This window comes from Elaeis guineensis, chromosome 8, assembly GCF_000442705.2.
Source record: "Elaeis guineensis isolate ETL-2024a chromosome 8, EG11, whole genome shotgun sequence".
NCBI classification, from domain to species: domain Eukaryota; kingdom Viridiplantae; phylum Streptophyta; class Magnoliopsida; order Arecales; family Arecaceae; genus Elaeis; species Elaeis guineensis.
Genome location: NC_026000.2, coordinates 1,153,262 through 1,168,696, shown reverse-complemented (window position 1 = coordinate 1,168,696; position 15,435 = coordinate 1,153,262). Strand labels below are relative to the sequence as shown.

At 39.3% G+C, this 15,435-nt stretch overlaps 2 protein-coding genes across 6 annotated transcripts; both read right to left on the bottom strand.

Annotated features, from left to right (window-relative positions):
* Positions 1–2,669: 2,669 nt before the first annotated feature.
* On the bottom strand, positions 2,670–6,353 carry LOC105050858 (uncharacterized). 2 transcript variants are annotated; one of them, XM_073242542.1, is made up of 3 exons: positions 6,148–6,353; positions 5,218–5,418; positions 2,670–3,047 (listed from the first exon to the last, which is right to left on the bottom strand). In XM_073242542.1, exons 1-3 carry the CDS (start codon positions 6,256–6,258, stop codon positions 2,997–2,999), a joined length of 363 nt encoding a protein of 120 aa, XP_073098643.1. In that variant the 5' UTR covers positions 6,259–6,353; the 3' UTR covers positions 2,670–2,996. The 2 variants fall into 2 exon arrangements, with proteins under 2 accessions (XP_073098643.1, XP_010929354.1); XM_010931052.4 differs by lacking the exon at positions 2,670–3,047 and adding an exon at positions 3,049–3,367.
* Positions 3,049–15,050, bottom strand: LOC105050860 (uncharacterized membrane protein At1g16860). 4 transcript variants are annotated; one of them, XM_010931054.4, is made up of 7 exons: positions 14,850–15,050; positions 12,367–12,540; positions 10,257–11,289; positions 8,601–8,756; positions 8,117–8,328; positions 6,148–7,782; positions 3,049–3,367 (listed from the first exon to the last, which is right to left on the bottom strand). In XM_010931054.4, the coding sequence occupies exons 3-6, from the start codon at positions 11,154–11,156 to the stop codon at positions 7,590–7,592; spliced, it is 1,461 nt and encodes a 486-aa protein (XP_010929356.1). In that variant the 5' UTR covers positions 11,157–11,289; positions 12,367–12,540; positions 14,850–15,050; the 3' UTR covers positions 3,049–3,367; positions 6,148–7,589. The 4 variants fall into 4 exon arrangements, with proteins under 4 accessions (XP_010929356.1, XP_010929355.1, XP_010929358.1 ...); XM_010931053.4 differs by having other exon boundaries at positions 10,257–11,270; XM_010931056.4 differs by lacking the exon at positions 12,367–12,540.
* Between the last annotated feature and the right edge of the window lie 385 nt (positions 15,051–15,435).

The window sequence follows — 15,435 nt, the reverse complement described above, 5'->3', positions numbered from 1 at the left end:
GACTATTTGTGCACCCATTTATATTTTGTCCAAAAATATATATTAAATCGATTATTTCTTATTACAATATGGTGGTGCAACGCTCTGCATTCATTTTCAAGAATCCAACTGGTGGTGCAGGAAGATTTTTCTAGTCAGGACGGACGCTAGCCATCAATTTTATTTAACTTTTTATATTTAGATTATAATTATGATGAATTAGGTTATTAAGATTAAACATTTTAAGAAATTATTAAATCTATGGGATGAATTTTTTTACTGTTTATATAATTTTTTATATATTTTTTAAAAAATATCCAATCCACTCATTCATGATATGTGGTTCAAAAAAATAGCGACTATATATATATATATATATATATATATATATATATATATATATATATATATATATATATGATGCAGCATAAAAATATGGTATGATGCAGCATAAAAATGTGTCTGAACATTATCATATTAAAAAAATATATTTATTAGATTAATTTTAGCTTATGGCCTAAGCTTATTGTTATACTTTCAAGATAGTGTCCCCGTTATTATAAATCCCATGTTGGATAATCTTCTGTGCTTTTTATGTGAAAAAACAGAGAATTATCTAAGCTAGATTTGAATTAAATTATTGGATAATCTGCCGCAAATCCTCGTTCTATTTACAAGTAAATCATATAACTTGAACTGCATGCATACTTATTTCAAACAAAATTTCTTTTAACAAAGGTAGTTTAGAAATTCTATTTTAATCAGAGGTTGGCGGCTCCCGGATGCACCCCGACCGCACACAAAACCGCCTCGAACTGCTGCTCACTGGTCTTGCTTTAACCTATCCTGTTCCCTCTTTTTTGAGCGGACAGGGGTTGTATCTTTCTCGCGAAAGAAGGATTCACCTTCCTTCGCGCGTAGCCACTGTTGGCAATAGCCGCTTGGAGACCTGTGCGCACGCGGACGAATGAAAGAGTGGGCTTGTTTTGAGCTGTCCAGGGCGGAATCCAACGGCCTACGTTGCGAAAGAAGATGAATCATTCGTTCGTGGGAGGTGACGGCCAGAGGATACGCTCCGGAGAAAATATCTGGTGCGTGACTCAACAATCGTGGAGCCACGCGACTTTTAGTCAGGCAATTCTGCTCCACGAACCGACACGTTCGACCGCTCAGCTTCGCACGTGTCATCTCCTCGTCCTCTCGTACATACGCTCCGTTCCTTTCAGGCGTTTTGGTCGGAGACGTAGGCTAACTTGTCAACTCAGGAATTTTTTTTAAAAAAAGGAATTTTTGAAGGCATGAATGGTAGCCACTTGCTCCGCTTGAAGCTACGACGTGTGGTGGTCTGTCGCCTTTAAAAATCCTTAATTAACGTCTACGTCGGTCTCCTCGATGAAGTCTGAGGCTCAACGATTAGATCCACATGGATCCACCACGTGTGATGCCCATCTGTACTCAGGGTACTGGATACCCTGGGGTTGGATGCCAGACACCCACCGAACGGTCCAAATGATGACATCATTCCTTGACCGGATTTATAAAAACGTGGCACCGGTGAGCAAAATGACTTTTGAGGCGAGACACCAACTCACGCTGAGCAGTGCATGAGATATCTCCTATCTCTTGAGACCACGTAGTATATGGTTGTGGAGATTATGGAAGTGCTAATTAGCCGTTGCAGCTTCAAGGGTGCAGTAATGAGAATACGGCACCCCAGCTGAGTTACCTTTTTATTTGCATTTTTGATCAATTGTACAACGATCTTGGTTCAGAAAGCATTTACTTACGCACCTTGAACTCTGAAAGCCACCATTGTCTGATTGTGTAGGCCAATGTAGCCAGATTACGAGATTAAAAATGTACTTGGTGGATTATAATATCAAGAAGGAACTAGATAGAAAGCGGCTTGGTGATTCGACAGCCTGCAGTCATTGCAATTACCTGACCTTTGCAACCAAGCAATAGCAGGTTGTTCAAATTTCGCTTTCAAAGAAATCCTGGTACAGACAACTTTAATCGGCACACAATCAGAATAAGAACGAAGAAAGCTCCTTGCACCCTCCTGGTGCATTCTCGAAAGCACTGCCCAGTTTTAGCAGTTAAAGCAGAGACAATTGGGTGATAGAAGGCAGATACAGTAGTCAGCTTCTTTGTCCTCCACCAGCCATCTGGAGCAAGCAAAGCAGTGAAGCACTAAGCCCTTTGTAACTTCAGATGCCGCCCACCTTTCCGTTCTTCTTTTCCTGCTTTGGACTACCATCTGAGGTTCGCAGAAGAGCCAGACCAAACCTGGGGCCAGGTGTACAGGGCAAAAGCTCGGCCACAAGCGAGTCGAGGAAACAGACACAGACCACCGCCAAGTGTTCACAGGATTCTGCTTCCTAAATCGATGTTAATTATGTATTATGGGATGTTTAACAAAAAATTATGTATTATGGGAAGTGGGGAGGGAACCATAGCCACTTTAATTATTAACTGCAATTTTTAAACAAAACAAGAAAAGAAAGAAGAAAACTTCCGACATTCACAGGGAAGCCATCATTTCATTAGATCACTATCAGTTTAACCTCCTTTTAAAACTGACCACAAGATTTTCTTTTGACCACATCACAGCATTCGAAGACACGAACTAGTGGTCACCAAACTGGCCAAATGTCATACTATCGTCTTATTGTTTCCTATGTAACATATGATGATGATGATGAAAGCCTTCATTTATGTAGAAAAACAAAAAGAATGATAATAATGTACAGGGGATGCCAGGCCACATTCTTCACATCCTTATAATGAAATGATGCAACTATGGGCTATATAATGGGAGATTTTTGGCACACAAACCAAAAGATTTAGCCAGCAATTTAGCTGGCACCTTACTGTAGTGGCCTCTAATCAGGAAATTAGATCCACTTTTACCATCTCCCAACCAAGATATTTAGCCGAAATAAATTTTGTTGGCTACTGGAGGTGGAAGGCCTTCATAGACTCCTCCATCTGCAGGATCTGAGTCTGAAGTTCGATCAACCAACTTGGAAAAAGACACTCACCCTTCTCATATGCTGGTTGCAGAGCTACATAAATGGACAGCATGAATCAATTTATTTAAGTGACAATTGCAAGGGCTAAACTATTACATTGAGTGAGAATTGAAAAGGCAAAAGTTCCATACAAACATCAATAAAGTTCAGTTGCAGCCGAATATGTTGCTAACAGTCCAGATAATAACGGTTCTTTTTTAAATTTTCCCGAAGTATAGAAGTACAAAAAGTTTACATAAGAACCAACACTAAATGACAGCAAGAACACTGATCTTGCCCAGAAGGGAAATGGGAGCTGCGGCAGATGGCCTGCTTGTTCAAAATGTAGAGCCATTGAAGCCAAAATAGGAACGCTGTGAGGGGGGGAAATAATGCAAGTAATCAAAACTCAACAAATGGGAATAGGAAGAAATCTAGTAATTTCTGCACGCTGGGATGAAAAGTCATGAGTATACCTACTTATATGAAAATGATTTTGCAAGTAAAAACCATACAGTGTAAATATTGACTTGTGCATGATACACTTGCCTTTATCCAGGCAGGAGGAAAGAAAGAATTACCTAAAATTGCATGAAGAACATAATATTTCAGTTTAAAAGATGGATTAGGAATTCTAACCAACAGGATTGCTTTTTGATGGCAACATTAAGCATGTAGGTCTTAAATGATGAAAGGTTCTTTTAGTTGCTGTTGAATGGTAAATGTGACCCAGTTGATTGATAGTGCAAGATTAGTTATTTGAGGTCAAATTTGTCATGAAACTTTGTGAGTAAAGTGCTTGTCCCAATAGGTAGAAAACAAACCAACATGACAACAGTTGCTTGGAGGATTTGTGTTCATGCTTGTCAATACTAGGATGGTGGATATGCAGATCACATGGACTTTTTGTTCAGAAAAGTCAAAAAGCATGAAAAGTTGGAGAACTAGAGGTGAAAAGTGGAAAACTCCCAAGACCTGTTAAAATGCAGAATAGCACAAGAGTATATAGCACAAAACATAAAACAATCTAAGCATCAAATCAACCATTTGTAATAAACCATAAACAAGATTTGGGTGACTCATTGTTGAAATAATACAGTGATAATTAGTATATAATAATACGACACTACAATATTTTCCAACAATTAGCAAAGATGGAGAAAGGCAGTCAGAGCCAATTACAGCTTAACTTTCCACAAGCCTATAACTATGAAGCTCCAAAATGTCGTTTCCCATATTAAAATCATAAATTTATGCATTAGATTGAAGCTTCAGGATGCCTTAGAACATGAATGTCGCAGATGGTTCTGGAGTAATTTTAGATGGTTATATTGTGCACTCCTTTATAATGTAAGTATTTAAATTTTGAGAATGTTCCAATCATCAGAGCTCCTTTGTGCTCCAATATTTTTTATGCAGCTCATTCCAGACATGATTCTTTACTTAACATAATTGAGAAAAAAGAGACTCTATTCTCACCCTTTTTACATCATTTGAATTCTATAGCTCAAAATTTTTCCCATCCCTTATCTGCAAGTGAGCTGTAAACAATACAACATTAACCTAACTCATTGCTTCCAGTCCTTGAAACCATGTAATCAATGTCTCGTGGCCACTCTGAAGAAGCTGAGTCCAATAGACGGGTCTTCTGCTTACTTATACCTTGCCAGATGTGGAGAGTTGTCACAGTTCCACAAGCTCAAGTTGGCTACTTACTCTGCCACATGAAGAACCTAATCTGATTTTTATTTTCTCCTGCACTTCCACTATTATCACTCTCAAATTTCATGTCATTCTCCTATCTTTCTGTCAACATTTTCATATTTCCTTTATGGCTCTCTTTAAATCATTTATCACTAACCCCATTTAGACACACCACAAACAATTATGCAATTTAGATTAGTTCCTTACATGCGTATGATGCATTCTACATGCATGCTTAGTCCAGATACCAGCAAGAAGCTATGAGCCCCACCTTAAGAAGACACAAGATATTGACCAAAGAATATGATTAAGTGCAACTAGTTCCTTAAGAAAAAAGGAAAAAAGGATTAAGGTCACACAACTGGTTTCTAGAAACACCATACATAACTAAGCCCCCGCAATCCAATATCAAATTAGATAAACTTATAAAGTAGAACTAGCATTCTAGAAACTTACAAGCCTTATACTAAAGAAGCAACAAGAGATCAAAGTCAAAATGGAACTCGGATCACTCGCTCACCTGTACGTCATAGAACTTGATATAAAACCTGGAACTATCCACTGACAGCTTGGTTTCAAGAATTTCAGCAAGAGCTGCACTTAGCTTCCCATTCACACTTGGACCAAGACCCCCAATGGATATGACTTCTCCATATGCCGTTGGTTCTTCACTTCCAGCAAAAGCCATAGGCACTCCTCCATTTATTGAAATCATCACATACTGAACCACCGACAAAAATAAGAATTTGAAAAGTAAGCTAAGTTAAACACATCTGCCTAATTTCTTCATTTCTTTTCAAAAAAAGGTCAGTGCTCGCATAATTTCCAAACATTCCAGTAACCAGGGCTGCATCGATCATCAACCCGACCTCAGGTATAAGAAATTGTGCTCATAATGATGAAGTGGAGAACATAGGCACATCAGAAATGAAAAGTGTGACATGCTTCATATTAGGAACATGCCACCTGGGAGATTTGTAACTGAGGGTGTCTAATATTCGAAATGAGATCAAAATGAGAGATAAAATGAATATGACAAAACCTACTCCCATTCAGGGAAAAATGAACAGAATCGTAACTTTGCAAGGAAAAAAAAATTCCAACTAAGACTATAAAACCACAATCTACCATCGTGATTAAATCATCACACACTGTAAATCCAATTAAAAAAAATAAAAATCTTTTCAAGAAAACTCACTTTTAATGTCCCACTGTCGCAGATTCACCAATTTAGCGAGCTAAAAGAAATCAATAAAGAAGAACCCAAAAATTTGAGAAATTAGGCAGGCAGCATTACTCAAAACAAAGAGAGGAAAACCATCAAAGAAGCAATCTCACTCTCACTGAGTAATTTCATCAAACATGTGATAGTATAACTAATTAACGATGAAAAAGCAAACAAGCAAAGAAGGAAAGGAGGAGGAGGAGAGAGATTGTCCGGCTTTCTCACGGATTCGGGCTTGCCGATGATCTTAGCGACGGCTTTGGTGCAGTCCTTGAGGATGTCGGATGCCACCACGGCGTCCACTGGCACGTTGGTGCTCAGGTTCAACGTCGGCATCTCTTCTTTCCGGTTGTTTGCCTGGTTCTTTTCCGAAGTGGAACGCGGAGACCGCCGAGCCCAAGTCCACTGCACCGCGAGTCGAAGGAATCGGTTGATGGATAAGATACGTCAGCCGATAGGTGTCGGCGGAGGCCACTACAATAACGAGTCCGGTAGACGCGGGCTGGAGCAAACCTAGACCGGATCCGAGGACCGGGTGCGAGTTCAGGCTCCAAATTGAAATCTGGAACGCCTCTAGTTGAGGAGATATGCTAGCCACCGTGCGCAACATAGACAATCGAGTTATCGTTGGCAAACCGTCGAGTCCAAGGACGAACTATACCTTATGGGGTGTAATGCCCCAAAAAATTGGCTGTCTGCCGTCTGCGTGGGACAACATATGCGACAGCAAATCTAGACGGTGTTATAGTATAATGTTCTTTCTGTCAACAAAGCAATGCTTCTCAATTCTGATAATGTCAGTACATCCTTGAAGATGAGGAGGATAGCACTACATCAGCCAAAACTTTGGAAGCAACAGAATTTGGGTTTAAGCAGCCTGCAGAATATAGACTGTGGAAATGTCAAAGAGTATTATTTTTTTTTTTTTTTAAATCATATAGAATGATACTAATTACAGCAGTGTCACCGTTGAATCTCCCTAACACAATAATAGAACATTGGGACAACCAAAAAAACTTATGCAGTGAAACACGGTATTTGGCTAATATCAGAAGAAAATTAGAGAGACCAGAATATTGTACCAACAATAACCTGGCTCCTCTTCTCCAAATAAATGCCACGACTTGCACTTCTCCAACCTATCTGGCAAGATAATAGCTCTCACTATTACCAAGCTCTAAGAGGGGGGGTTTTTATAGTAGTTCAATAACGCATCAATTGTTTCAGCACAGACAGCATGCAAGCGTACCAGTTGTATGAAAGCATAATTAATTGCCTGTCCCGCTACAAAACGCTTACAGACCCTGAGCTTACATCCATTATCTGTCAAAGCATCTTATAATCAGCCATGCCCATCATCTCAGAGAGAGAGAGAGAGAGGGGCCAAATCTGATTTCAGACAATAGCTCAAATATTTTCTAGCATATGCCCACGTCACATTGTCTACTACTTTCCAAAACACATCAAGAGATCCTTGCTACAAAATCTTTTAAGCCTACTGAATAAAACAAGGAGAAACCAGAGAAAGCTATACAATAGAGGCCAAGAAAAACATCTCCAACTTAATATCATAAATCTGTCGTCTTTCAGGCACTCGTCACTGCCATGCCAACAAACCCTGGAAGTGTGGCATACGCCTGACCACCACCCAACCAACATTGCACTTGCTATACTGGTATGACATCGACCTTTGAAGTGTCTTCACATCTCAAAACTACTCCTTCAAGGCTTGCAGGAAGTATACACTTGGCCCACTGGCATCCTGTAGATATTGGCTCTGATGGAGGAACAATCATTAAGACATTGTCATTTCTCTGGACAACCCCCATTACGCTTACAGTGCTTCCCTCCTTGATATACCTAGAGGAAAGTCATGAAGCATTTGTTAGTTTCAAGATGTCTGGCTAGATAATTATTTCTCACCCACGTACATTAAACAGCCATCAATATGATGATTGGCATTGTTCTCTTTTACCATAACTCACCATGTTCATGTGTCCCTCCCCAACTCCACTAATGATTGTAGGTTTTCTAGGAAATATATTAACATATCCAGAATAAGATTCCCAGATATCAGAGATCTTGTTTAGAAATCTTATAGCACAGGGACTCAGGAAGCTTGAGTCTTCATTGAAAAAAGAAAAGAAACAGATAGAGCTACTAAATTTATAATATCTTAGAAGCCTCCGATTACCCTTCTTTCAAGCGCATCACGCGATCATCACTTGAAAGGTTCCTCTCCCCCAACCACTTAAGGAATTGAGGAGACAAATCTTTGTTGCTTGGATTAATGTCAACAACAACAGACTCATCAACATATGGAGTCACTTTCGCACCATAGCCTGTCTTGACCAGTGCTCGTAATCCGGACTGAAAATCAGAGATGTAAAAGTCGACAACGTGTCTCTGCAAAAAAATGAAAGAAAATTTTGAAAGGTCCAACTCAGAGTAGCCCGAGGCACCGGGAAGTTCTTAACAATAACAGATTTATGCAATCTCTGCACTCAACTAAAAAGAGTCTGTTTAATGTCATGAAAGGGCACTGCAGGACGTGCATCACACTACAGTTTAATAATTCCACAAGTTTAAATATGGCCACTAAATTGCATTGATGCGCTTCACAAGAAGTTTAACCCTGCATGATAGGCTGTCAAGAACAACAATCCTAACTCGCTCACCTCCATTGATCTAAGCCCCCAAGTAAAATGGCGATGATGAGGATTGGCAGCCTTAGAGTCCCAACCCCTGTACTCGTATAAACTTGTAGATGCGTACACGCATCTGGGCACCTTTTGGAAGGATGACTCCAGGGGAATGTTTCCACAGGTAACCACCTGTAAATGTTTTTAATCATAATATTATTTTAAATCATGAAAGAAATAGGAGAAGACATAAAAAGGACTAACCTTAACAAGCTACAAGAATTCAAATTATCGTTAACGTAATTTCATATGACGAATAGCATTGGTCATAAAAACGAGCAGCCTAATGCCACAGAGCCTAATGAGCAGCCTAAAGCAGTTCTGCAATAACATGCCAGGCATTCAAATCATTTTAACAGAAAGGGCAGATAACAGAATTCGAGAAATTAAGGTAAGAAAACACCAGCCCAGCAAACAGCATTTGCTGAAACAAATCCAGAACAAGAGGCAACAATAATTAAATAAATCAGCAAAAATGTATTTTTTGTCACCAAAAGGTATTTGTTTCCATATTATGAGGTGTCTAGTTACCCAAACAAAACAGGTTTTGCCAAAGGTGGCCCTTAAGTTCAATACTTAAAGAACAAAAGATCAAAAATGAAACCAAAAGAATCAACAGATTGTTGGGAAATTCAGAATTAGTGCATGTCCTTCTGCATTAAGCGGGAATTTTGATGTTAAGATTGAAGTATTGCGTTTCAGAAACATGAAATCTGAACTTTACTCTGGGTACTCCAGAAAGAGTATGAAGGGCATGGCATACCACCGTGCAATTTTCCTGAAGTCATGGATCTGATACTGTATATCCTACAAGGAGCACAAAAACCCAAGTTTTCATGCAATTTGAATCTTATTTGCATCTTCTGTAACATAGCGATAATACCATCAGATGCTCTAATCTGATTATACTATTCCCCTTTGACCGACATCCCACAGGTTCAACCAAAACTCAGTCAGGATATGGACTCACCTGCCATGAAGATCAGTTACAGGTCTCAGTGTAGAGCTATAGGCGAAGACCAACTATCCAGTTAGTAGTTTTTCATAGGCTTAACAGCTGCAAAGTTTCACAGTAGAATAAAATTGAGCTGGATGAGATTCTAAGAACTTGGTAGCTTGAAACATTCTTTGTTTCTATATTGCATAGATGATCATTTGGTGACATGTGTCAATCACCGATATGATAAAGAACTTAAGCCACTTCAGGTAGTTCAGCAGGCAAGTTTGATGGGTGATAATAAGGATGTCCTAAGAGCATGTATATACATGCATATATCAGAGAACCACATAAGTTCGCAGTAAATATCTATCCATGCATGCTAAACAGGTGTTCATTACCTTTTGATCATATTTGCTGTACATGTATAAAAGGAGCATAAGCAAAAAGGTGGGCAGCAAATTAAGTACTGGTAATTCACATAGTTTTAGGTATAAAATAAAACAAAAAAAGCAGGTAAAAAATAAAAACTTCACAAGAGTGAACCTTGAAATTTACTGACTCAAAGACATGGAAAATTTGAAGAAGCCAGGTCACACAAAAAAGAAAACACTTGCAGTGGGATTCCATTCAATAAGTAAAACATCAATTTCAAAAGAAAGATATGCTTCAGTGCGGCTAAGGAAGCTACATACCCCAGAGACCTTGACATATTGACCATCTTTTGCAGTTCTTAGCTCAGCATCAGGATAGCGGGCAATGAACCCTATCATGGCTCTTCTTCCCAAACAAGTATTCCAAATGAAAAGTGCAGCAACAGCACCAAAGAAAATGACAACAACAATGAGAAGAATAGCATTGTGAACAGCTCCAAGGATAAATCCACCAGCAATGAACCCCATCACAAACAGAAGAACCACGGCCCACAATATTGGTTTGGGGAAATTGCTCTTGAAAGAATTTTCAACCTCCTGGCTGAGATTAGTGATAGCTTGGTTGTGTGCAATGGAAGTGCTATGTAGCTTGGCTGGCCCAGTGGAATCCAAAGGGCCAGATACTTTTCGGGGGGCACCAGATGAATTTAGTGGCCCTGAGGAAATTGGTCCAGAAGTGATGAGTCCTGTGGCTGGAAGCACTGCAAGAACGGGACCAGAATTTTGGCGAGCCATTGGGGTGATTCCTCCAGATTGAGGACCAGATGACTTCTTGACTGAATCACCGTGTCTGTTAAGAGGTCCAGAACTGGATTTCTGTCTACTTGAGCTCCCAGTAACTGGAATTCCTGCAGATGAAACTGGACCAGACGAATAGTTAGACCGACCACCAGAGCTAGACATGACAGACCCTGAATGAGCACCACCTCCAAATGATCCAACCCTTGAAGGAGCATTTGTAATAGGACCAGATTTCCTTGACTTTGAGTTATCAACAGGAATGTCAAACATTTTTCCAAGTTCTCCAGATCTTTTAATATCTCCACCAGTGTATGGCATTGCTACAGAACTCATTGTTGGGGGCTTCTCCTTTGGCTGCTCGGGCCGGCCTGAAACATACAGGCCATTGCTGAGCTGATGTGATGGGAATCTGGAACCCATCAAGCTTAGCTGATATGATTCACTTGATGCTGACTGGAAGAACACAAAACTCTGTAGCGGTGACTGCAAGATACTCTAGTATGACAACTCCTTGATGAAGCTCTCAAGGGTAGTCTGGGGGGGGGAGGAAATACTGGAAGTTCATAATCATAAAATAAACAAATCTATGAACAAAAATACTTTAAAGATAATGAAAGATAAACCAACACACAATAGGAAAAGCGAAAAAGCAAATGGAAAGAAAATTTTCTTATAGTTGATAAGATGAAGCATAAAATTCTGGTTAAACTAAAGCTTATATTGTATAGATCTCAAGGATCAAAGAAGAACAGTAACAAGAATGCACATGCAAAAAGAAGATATCAAGTAGATTTGCAGACAATTTAAAATTAGTCTGCATAGAAATAATGTGGTAGAGAAACCAGATAGCATTTTACTTTTGATGCAAAAGTAAATTTAAAAATTACCTAAACAACCCGACTTGGTAGATGCGATGGTATCTAATCAATCCATAATGGATAGAATTGCTCTACCGTAAATAAAATCTTGGTCATTCAAAAAAAGGAAGAACATATGAATAATCGTACGGAAATCAAAACTGCAGTCCTCAGTCCTGAAATATCTCAGGCAGTTTAACGTCAAATGAATCAAATTTATATGAGAATTTGCCATAGGAAATCCAAAGACAAGATACAGTCAGAATAAACAAGTTTACGACTTCAAAAAAACATACAATTATCCAGGTATTGACTCAAAGCCGAAGATGAAGTCCAGGAGACTAGCAGCTGAACAAGATAAGCTTTCAACAAAAACCATAGTAAGAAAGCATAATCTCCCACAAGTTCCAATCTCTAATGTATGAACCTTTTAAAAAGCTAAGCCAGGTGATATCCAGCTAAATTGTTAAGATGCAGATTTGCCCCTAATTGAAAAAATGAACCACAAATAGAAGTCAAAGAAGGAAAAGGTTCAAAGCAATGACTCAAGTTTAACATATAAATCCAGATATCAAGAACACAGATGTTTATCAAGAAAAAGAAAATCTCCATGCAATAGAAACTCGGAACTAGAAAGATCTGGAATACCAACAAAACATGCTTACTGCCTGCCCAAAATTCACAAAATGGACCTTGCTCTACATAATAGTATCAATGAATTTCAAAATCCAACATCATCAAATCAACCAAAAAGGTAAAAAGAAACAACTTACCATGTAGGTTCATGCGTGTCACGCTGATACTCATCACCCGAGTTCTATTGGGAAAAAAAAGGGAAACTGGTCGCTTTTCCGAATAATTAGCAGCTCATGTTTCCATATTGCAGAATCAGATGCTTTGTGTATGTGCTGGTAAATCCAACCCCCCACCCATCCAGCAGCATAGTCCTTTAGTGCCCATCCATCCATCCAATTAAAACAGATCAAATCAAAAAACATTCAAGAATATTTGCAGTAAGTAAACTTCCAATTCCCAGTTTGACACTTTTGCCATCAAGTTGATCTTTTCAACTGTTCCAAAAGAAAGGCTGCAGATCTAGAAAATCCGGAATTGCCGACCAAAACTAGGCTACTCTTTTGCCTGTCCTGCCCTTATTCCCTCAATCCCAGATAGCCATATGATGAAAGGCCGCTCATAAACTGATCATGGCAAAAAGATGCCACAAATAAAAACTTTTAACCCAGATTTAACAGATTACATCTTCAAGGATAGCTTGTGTGGATTGGGCTTTTTTTTAGAAACAGTGCAAATTTCATAAAATTTCACCAATCCTTATAGAAGTGATGATTCATCTTAGAGAAGACACAGAAGAATAAACTTTGAGAAAGACTTTTTTATATATATCAAGACCTTAAGGTTGCCTAAACAATAGGGAAATTGTTTCTTAAGATGTGGGAAACCAAAATCACTATATAAACCCTGACTTCTGTGACCAAACATTCTTATGGTAACATTATGTATCAATTCAAATCAATAAAAATGAGTTTAAAAAAATCAATATTTTACCTTTTAACTTTTTCATATGTTTATTTTTTATTTTCTGAGAATATGAGTACAATATGCTAAGTTCTAAGCAGTTATAATAGATGGTGGGAAAAAGAAAAGGTGAAACTATTAGCTTGCACGCATCGAAAACATTTCTTGCTATAGATGCTCAATCAATTGGATATGCCGAAAAAAGATCTTCTTTAAGGACTGACTGGAAATTTTCGTAAAATTCCTGGAGTGCAGAGGAACCTGGCCTATGCCCCCTTCTTCAACCGGCATCTGCGCGTGGTGGACTGAAGGGTGGCTTAGGTAATTTAATTCAATGCAATGGTAGAAGGGTTGCCTTCCTAATGGGGACTTACTTCCAAGGAATTCAAAAAAAACTAAAACCAGAACAGTAAGCCCTAATTTCCGTGACCCAAAAAAAAAAAAAAAAACGTCAAGGTCACATCAAATCAACATACTGCATTCTGTGAACATGAGAAAAGCAGGCAAGCTTAGAAATGCTAAAAGCCATGCTGATTGATATAAATTCAATTTTTCTTATAATTAACGTCTAATCAAAAGAAAAAAGGGGGTCGTGCATAACATAATGTAGATTGGTCGGTCAGACTAATATCGAGCTTTAACTCTAAGAAATGGACATGAGAGAAAAAAAAATGTCAAAACCGAAACCCCACATTCATCAATCATGTGAAACAGCTCAGCGCTGTCTACATCAAGAAGTCAAAAGGATGGATCAGCAGGTCCAACACTGCAAGGCTGAAAATGCCCAATTTCTTTTTCCTCTATCTCTATCTTTCTCCAAATTTAACACAATATATCCTAGATCAATAGTAGAGTACCCAGAATCATATCCTCAAATATAATCCAAAGGGAGGCATCACAGGATCCTGAAAGTACCATTTGCAGGACAGTGCCGATCCACACTTTCAATTCTTTCTAAAGAGATCTAAATTCTAAAATGAGGCATTCAGACACCCTAAATGATATGCTGAATGAGGAAAAATCAGCTTTTCTCCATATCAACAGCTCCAAAGAAAATCCGGGTCCCAAAGGTGAGGCAATACACGAAATCAAACTCTGTGTTCAATATATAAATCAAGCCAAGTAACAATTTAGAAGCGCAAAACACTAGCATGACATCAAGTTGAGGAAACCGAACACAGATCTATAACGGCAAAGAAGACCAGAGACATCCCTTCCATTCCCCATCACAGCTTTCCAACCGACAAGCATCTGAAACACTGGAAACGGCATGAATCCAGGTAATATTCAGGACCCACGAGTGAAAGGAAGCAAATTCACTTTGAAAACAGAATGGAACACTAGAAATCTATACTAAGTCACACAAATCCAAGAAAAATTCCATAGAAGATCTTCGCAGACAAACAACCCAGATTCGCGATGGCATCACCAAACAAACCCACATTCCCATTTCAAATTTCAGGTTCAAAACATTGCTGAACGATAGAGAATAAAACCCTAGAAAAAGACTCCAGGTCCCCAAAATATCTTACTTTCTCCACCCCAAGATCCCAAACCGGCGACGAAAGAAAGAATCGCATTCCCATTTGCATCAGAAACGAGCTCAGTAGAAGCAGATCCGAGCCCCGCGTGGAGATCCAAATCCCCCCCCCCCCAAAAAAAAAAGCATCAAGTGAAGCTCGAAGACGAGAAAATCGAGGGAAAACAGAGATTTCCATACCTCAAGAATCCAACGGAAGGAGCGCCGGATGAGGGGGCGAAACCGGCAGAGCGAGAGTGGGGAGGAAAAGGCGTCAAGCCGCCATAGTCGCCATCGCCGCACCCGGAGAGGATAGAAAGGAGAGCACTTCCTTTCTTCCACTGCCCTGTCTCCCACAACAGCTTCAAAAAGCGCGCAGAGAGAGAGAGAGGAGTGGGAGGGGTGGTGGGGCAGAAGCACGAAAACAAAAAAAAAATATTATAGAAAGAAAGGAGGCCCGAGTTAGCCAGCCTATTTTCCACCGTTTCGGACTGTAGAATGACCGAACCAGGGCCCTGGGTTTGATGAAACTACAGGGATTCTCTTTTGCATTTTCCCCTTTTTACTGACGCGGAACATTCTGGAAAAAATAAAGAAGAAAAAGGCGGAACTAACCACTTGGATTTTAATGTAGTGACTCCAACATCCATCTCCGTACTTGTTGTGGTTGGAAGGCTAAGAGGAGTAATTCCAGTCTACATGGCATTGTAATCCGCACTAATTGGCATGGCAAGATGAGACCGGTGGGATTGTGCGCTCTACGATTTTTGTTAATATCGCATCTTAA

Bases quoted from the DNA above. Each gene is read 5' to 3' on its own strand.
- LOC105050858 (XM_073242542.1), bottom strand. From the start codon at position 6,258: ATGCCGACGTTGAACCTGAGCACCAACGTGCCAGTGGACGCCGTGGTG. The intron at 5,419-6,147 runs GTGAGAAAGCCG...TCGGTGGTTCAG, and splicing joins TCATCGGCAAGCCCGAATCC to TATGTGATGATTTCAATAAA. The intron at 3,048-5,217 runs GTGAGCGAGTGA...CCATTTATGTAG, and splicing joins TCAAGTTCTATGACGTACAG to CTCTGCAACCAGCATATGAG.
- LOC105050860 (XM_010931054.4), bottom strand. From the start codon at position 11,156: ATGGGTTCCAGATTCCCATCACATCAGCTCAGCAATGGCCTGTATGTT. The intron at 8,329-8,600 runs GTGAGCGAGTTA...ATTTTTTTGCAG, and splicing joins GGGGGCTTAGATCAATGGAG to AGACACGTTGTCGACTTTTA. The intron at 7,783-8,116 runs GTAATCGGAGGC...ACTTTCCTCTAG, and splicing joins GTGATGCGCTTGAAAGAAGG to GTATATCAAGGAGGGAAGCA.